At 34.9% G+C, this 6,851-nt stretch overlaps 1 protein-coding gene across 1 annotated transcript; it reads left to right on the top strand.

Moving 5' to 3' along the window:
* Positions 1 to 2,116: 2,116 nt before the first annotated feature.
* On the top strand, positions 2,117 to 5,105 carry LOC307134397 (atypical chemokine receptor 2). Its single transcript, XM_079830116.1, has one exon. The coding sequence runs from the start codon at positions 2,369 to 2,371 to the stop codon at positions 3,458 to 3,460; it is 1,092 nt and encodes a 363-aa protein (XP_079686242.1). The 5' UTR covers positions 2,117 to 2,368; the 3' UTR covers positions 3,461 to 5,105.
* The last annotated feature ends 1,746 nt before the right edge of the window (positions 5,106 to 6,851 follow it).

Raw genomic sequence — 6,851 nt, forward strand, 5'->3', positions numbered from 1 at the left:
GATTATTTTAAAGCTATTTGGTTACATTTTAATAAAACATTGTTTAGTATGTTTTTAAACACACACATACACGTAATACCAGTGTAATACCCATGTCATTATACAAATTTGTGTCCTCATAAATCACATAAACAAGCACACACACACACACACACACACACACACACACACACACACACACACACACACACACACACACACACACACACACACACACACACACACACACACACACAAAGAGTGATTTGCAGATGGAAAGAGAGATGGAATTTTTTTTTATCCTGTTTCAAACTAACACAATACTGCCATCTTGTGTTCATTGAGGGAAGGGCAGCACACACAGGCACAATAGATTATTCAAAGAAATATTTATAAAATATATATATATTCATCTGAAAAATACTATAGTCATTTTAAATTAATATAAGTTCAATTACCAAACATACAATCTTAATTTAATTTAAATCAAAATATTATTTTACAAGATAGGAGAGAATTTCTGTTCCCCTTTTTTGTCCTTCTTTAATCCCTCGCCATGGCAACACCGTTTGAGATATCCAATATCCGTTTGCATTTTAGCATCTTCCGTATCTTTGTTTCATGTTGACCGAGTTTGGTGGAGATTGAATAAATCGCCTACGAGGAGAACGTAAAAACTCAGACCCTGAATTATCCAAATATTCACGTTCAAACCAATATAGTGTTACCACCAATTCTCACATTTTTTTAATCATATGGCAAATTCTCTGGTTACAAATTGAATCTTAAAAAGAGCGAATTGTTTTTCTGAGACACTTTCTCCCTTTTGAAAAAAAAAATTATAATAATAATAAAAAAAAAAAAAAAAAAAAAAAAAAAAAAAAAAAAAAAAAAATATATATATATATATATATATATATATATATATATATATATATATATATATATATATATATATATATATATATATATATATATATATATATATATATATATATATATATATATATATATAGTATGTTTTCTGTAAATACACTAAAACTTAACCAAAAGTATGCTTGTGTTTAGCATATTTCTTGAAAAGGCTACTAAGCATACAGTATATTTATTACCAAAGTACTTTGTTACATTCCATGTGTTTTCATTAACATGTTTTGGAGGGTGTTTTCTCTTCCACTTTTTGTCTGTTTTGTTAATTTCTTTAGGGAATCCTCACTACGGACGAACATTATTGACGTCACTACGTCATACGTAACGATTGTGTTTGAGATCAGAGCGTTACACGCGTATGAGACACATGGTGAAATAACTCGTCAGTGGAGGTCGGATTTCTTTGTTTCGTGTTAGTTATTTGTCTATTTACTTCCATTTAGATAGTTAGTTTTCTCTAATGTTATTTAGTTAGAAAGAGAGATCGCCCTCAGTTGTAATTTTGTTTGGTAGTTAGTGTAGTTTATTTATAGCGTCGCATACGCTGAAGATTTCGGTTTGGTTTCTACACTTTTCTTTGTTAGTTAGTATTAGAGGTTGGGTTAGTAATCATTGGGTTTTATTTTGATTATTTCATTGATTTGGGCGACTCTCTTGTTATTCTTGATTCTTTCGTGTTCTGTTACTTTTCATTATGGTGATTTTTGTGGTATTGTTTTCCTGGGAATAAATTACTTTAATGTCATTTATTCAGGTTGTTGGATGTTTTTCTACCTGCACCCCTCAACAGTCACATCTCACATAAATGTTGCGTCATCCCTTTTAAACATCTTTTAAACACGTAACAACTTATAGTATATTTCTTAGAAATATATTAAAATGCATTCAATACATCTTAAATGCACTTTAAATAAGCAAGTTGGGAAACAAATGTATTATAAACATATTACTAAATATTTTTAATACATTTAATATTACATATTTTCAACATGCAAAAAAAGGTTTTCAGCCTTAATCTTGTCACAACAACATCAAATGCAGGATGTGATGTGTTTTAATTTTTAGTTTAATTTGAGGGACCCAAAGTTGCTAGCATATCTGAAAAAACAATGACTATTGCATTTTGTTTGTCAGTGGTATGCCTATTTCCTGCTCCTCCCAATGTTCAGTGAAGCGAGTTTCCTCTCTTATTGTTGGTATAGACCTACTCTAAAAAAGTGCTTTTGAACTGCAAACTACTCAGATTCACTGTATTAGCATTCCAGGACGTGCACTGCATGATAATATTTTCCATGGTTATGGATGTTTGTTCTGTGTTTCCTAGAGACTGGGATTTTCCTGAAGACTGAAATGGAAAGTTTCTGGGCAAGTATCCTGAGGGCCGTACTTGTGTGACAGGAGACTCTTAAGTAAAAGGGAACTGATTTTCTGTTAATAACGGAAATTTGCAACAAAAGCCATGGATATTTTATACTCAGAGGACAACAGCAATTATGAGGACTATTATAATGCAGAAGGACTTGAGGAATATGGACTCTGCAAGAAGACACATGTAAGGGAATTCAGCAATGTGTTTCTACCTATATTCTACTCCATTACCTGTGCACTGAGCATCATAGCAAATTTAACCCTCCTAATATTGTTCATCAAATACAAAACTCTTTGGAAGGTGTTGCCTCTGCACATGGTCATATCAGATTTTATTTTTACACTGAGCCTTCCGTTCTGGGCAGTGTATGCCAGCAGTGAATGGATCTTTGGTGATCAAAGCTGTAAGGCAATCACATTGGTTTTCATGGTCAGTTTGTATAGCAGTAATCTCTTTGTTGCGTGTCAGAGCTTGCAAAGATTTATGGACATTGTATGTGTTGTTTCTACCATCAGGATCGTCAACAAACTAAAGAGGAGTACTATTATGTGCATTTTGGTGTGGCTTTTATCCGTTTTGGCTGCTGCTGTTCATGTCAACTTTGTTGACACTCAAAAGGTCCATGAACAGAACATTTGCACTTACAACTTCAACAATAAAGTCGGCTGGAAAATCTATGCAAGATTTCAGATGAACATACTTGGGTTTGTCATACCACTTTTAGTGCTCCTATTTTGTTCCATCAGACTTCCATATGTTGCCGTGGTGAGGAACACATTCCAGATGTTTAGATATGAAATTGGATTCACTGTCATGTTTTTTCTCCTCTGGTTCCCCTATAGTGTTGTAATTTTCTTGCATGCTTTGCAAGATCTTCACATTTTTAGTTCATGTACCACCAACATACACTTTGACTTTGCTATTCAGGTGACAGAATGTATTGCTTTCATGCATGTTTTCATAAATCCTGCTTTGTATATGTTTTTAAACAAAAAGGTCTGGAAACGATTGAGAAATGCTTGCAAAACTCCAAGAGAGTATCTGCTTGAGGAATGCAACAGCTCATCAAACATGTCAAGTCAGGATGGTGCTATAGAGCTAAGGTCAGTTCAGCAATATCAACCCCATGACCTGAGCTTTTGTGCTGAACGACCTAATAACTTACTACCTGAGCCAATGTAAAAGCTTGTGGGAAAAAAAGCTATTATGCTTATTGTGTGTATCTCAGTTTAATAATTGTGCCAACAATTTGTCACAGGGCGTTTTGGTGTGGGTTCATGTTCATTGTTCCTTGTTCATGTTTTTAGTTTGTCATGTTCAGGTTATGTTTTAGTGTGTCATGTTCACAGTCTTGTCATGCACTTCCTGGTTTTGTCATGTTTCATTGTCATGTGATTCCCATGCCCTCTTGTGTTGTGTCATGTCATTGGTTCATTGGTTAATCAGTGTTCACAGGTGTCACTTGTCATTAGTCTGTGTGTATTTAGCCCTCATGTTTGCCACGTGTCTTGGTCTGTTATTGTCGTTGTAACCCGTGGTAAGGCAAGTCTGTTTATGTCCTGTTTTGTCTTTGTTTCAAGTCAAGTCCTTGTTTTATAAGTCCTTGTTTTATGTTTTGATTTGTTTCATTAAAGAACTGCACTTGGGTCCTTCCAATTGCTAGTGATGGGCAGACCGAGGCTTCGTGAAGCACTGAAGCAGTTGAAGCAAATGTGTCATATTGTTTCGAAGCTTCGAATCAATCTGACACCCGTCTCTACGGCGCCATCTAGTGGTCATTTCCATGTGTTGATCTGAAATACCTTGACAATGATCCATGTAAAAAAAATTGTTTTTAACATCTGTCTGACAACTACATGATCTTGGTTTTGTAACCTGTAGCCTCGTCATTGTAAAGAACTATATATATATTTTGTTTGTTATACAAAATGAACATTAATAAAATAAATAAAGCCACAATGTGTCACATTTGTCACAAAACATTTTTATTCAAAAATATGAATTGCTCTGCTGTTGAAGGACTCGGCTGACTTCTTTTTTTACATATAATTTCTCCAGCCTTTGAAAAAATCCTCTCACAAGGGACACTTGTTGCTGGCATGCACAAATATTTTTGGATGATGTAAATACATGGATGATGTATTGTTGCAGAAGGCTAGCTGCCTATCACAATACACACATCTCACTTTATTTGGTGCTTCCAAATGGAAATGCTCCCACACCACAGATGTACGGCATCTCTTGCGTGCAGCCTTCATTTTTATATATTCTATTAATATATCTATCTATATATCACCTATGAATCTATATCTATATAATTCTATATATCTAACTTATGCTGTGCTATCTATCTGTCACTATCTAACTTAGCCTATATGAATGTGTCACTATATCTATCCTAACTATATGTCACTCACTGTCTATACCTATCAGTCAATATATCTAATTTAAATCTAGCCTAAATATAACTAACCAAAGGGCACTATAAATCTCACTGCTATCACAAAATCACTGCTATCACAAAATCACTCTCCTCTCACAAAAACCCACGAGGTGAAGATGGATTTACTTCACTTTTACACTGTGGTGAATAAGGTTTATACAGATGTGTGACTGTGTGGCTTGCCGAAACGTCTGTTTCGCGTCTGCCATCCCTACCAATTGCCTCTTCAGTAGTCATGGGCAGACAGAGGCTTTGTGAAGCACTGAAACAGTTGAAGCAAATGTGCCATATTGTTTCGAAGCTTCGAATCAATCCGACACCCGTCTCTACGGCGACATTTAGTGGTCACTTGTATGTATTGATCTGAAATACTTTGACAATGATCCATGTAAAAAAAAAAGAAAAAAAGTTTTTAACATGTCTTGTGGTCGTGAAAAATGAACATAAAATAAATAAAGCCAGAATGTGTCACATTTGTTGCATAACATTTTTATTCAAAAATGATTTGCTCTGCTGTTGAAGGAGTTAGCTGACTTCTTTTTTTTTACATATAATTTCTCCAGCCTTTGAAAAATCCTCTCACAAGGGACACTTGTTGTCTTCTGCACCCTCCAAAATGCCAGGATGAGTGCTCCTCAAATGGTGCATCAAGGCTATCACAATACACACATCTCACTTCATTTGGTGTTTCCAAATGGAAATGCTCCCACACCACAAATGTACGGCATCTCTTGTAATGGACAATAACAAAGATAACTTCCTGATTAACAACATCCTCATGCTGGGAAAATGTGATATAGCCTACACAAATGCAAGTTCTTAAAGGTGAAACCAAGATTTTATTAATTTCATAATGAGTTTAACTCTTATACAAAAGCCCTCAAAGTTATGAAAATGCAATCAGTCTTTTTTCCATTATAGAAGAATATGATCTTCAAACAAAACCCTAGCGCCTTTAATGTTTTTTGTTTCTTTTATTATGATTTGCCTGATATATTTTTCTACAATACTTTCAAGCACCTGATCTGTATTTTGTAATACAAAAATGTTCTGTTATTGCCATGCTGTTTGTAAATGATTATTTGTTCAGCAATAAAAAAAATGTACTTATGTGGAGCCTCCATTTTTATCTATTCTATTATATCTATCTATATATCACCTATGAATCTATATAATTCTATATCTCTCACTTATGCTGTGCTATCTGTCACTATCTAACATTTGAATGTGTCACTATATCTATCCTATCCTATCATATATATATAAACATGTATGTAGGCCTAATTAAAGTAAAAATGATTGATAAACACGTCTTTCGAATGGAAATAAATAACAATAACTTTGGGTGTCTTGTTCATAATATTTATTTTCATATAAATGTAACATAACTTAAATTACTGCCAGTTTATCAGCAACAAAGCGCACGAGTGTGAATCCCGCGATATCCGCCTTTGATCTCGCAGGTGTCTGATCCACTACGAGAAGAGAGAACTGTCCGGCTTTCCTGCACTTTTTTCACTCCTCCCCTCACTGCAGCCGCCTAGTCTCGGCTGAATTTCAGGCGAGGCGAGGCGCATCTCAAACAAGCCTACAGTTCGGAGCAGTGTTTCGAAACATCTGCGCTTCGGGATCTCGGCAAAGCCCCGAAACGTCAGTTTCGCGTCAGCCATCCCTACAGTCTACTACTCCCTATATGGTTTGTTTTTGCATATAAGGAAGATATCCATATGAACACTACAGTTTAATTGTTTATATAAGCTTGGTTTTATATAGTTTCTTTCCACAAGCAATGGCTGATTCAGCAAAAATAAAAACAAAGTCAAAGAAATGTGTGTGTGTGTGTGTGTGTGTGTGTGTGTGTGTGTGTGTGTGTGTGTGTGTGTGTGTGTGTGTGTATCTTCTCTGATCTTTTTAAACCCTGTAAGGTTTTGTATATATCAGCATTTTGCTGTTAAGCTAAAATGCTTATGTAATGACAAGTTTTTCCTGCAAAACACTAATGTTGACAATGTAAAAGGACTGTCTTTCAACAGATTTTGAGATATGCCGAGTCAGTTCAACAAGTGGCCTTTCCCCAACAGTCTTATCATAAAGATAACGATATCCTTGACCCTTCACGTTTTGGATAAA

The sequence above is a fragment of the Gobio gobio genome (genome assembly GCF_949357685.1).
Source record: "Gobio gobio genome assembly, chromosome: 11".
NCBI classification, from domain to species: Eukaryota; Metazoa; Chordata; class Actinopteri; order Cypriniformes; family Gobionidae; genus Gobio; species Gobio gobio.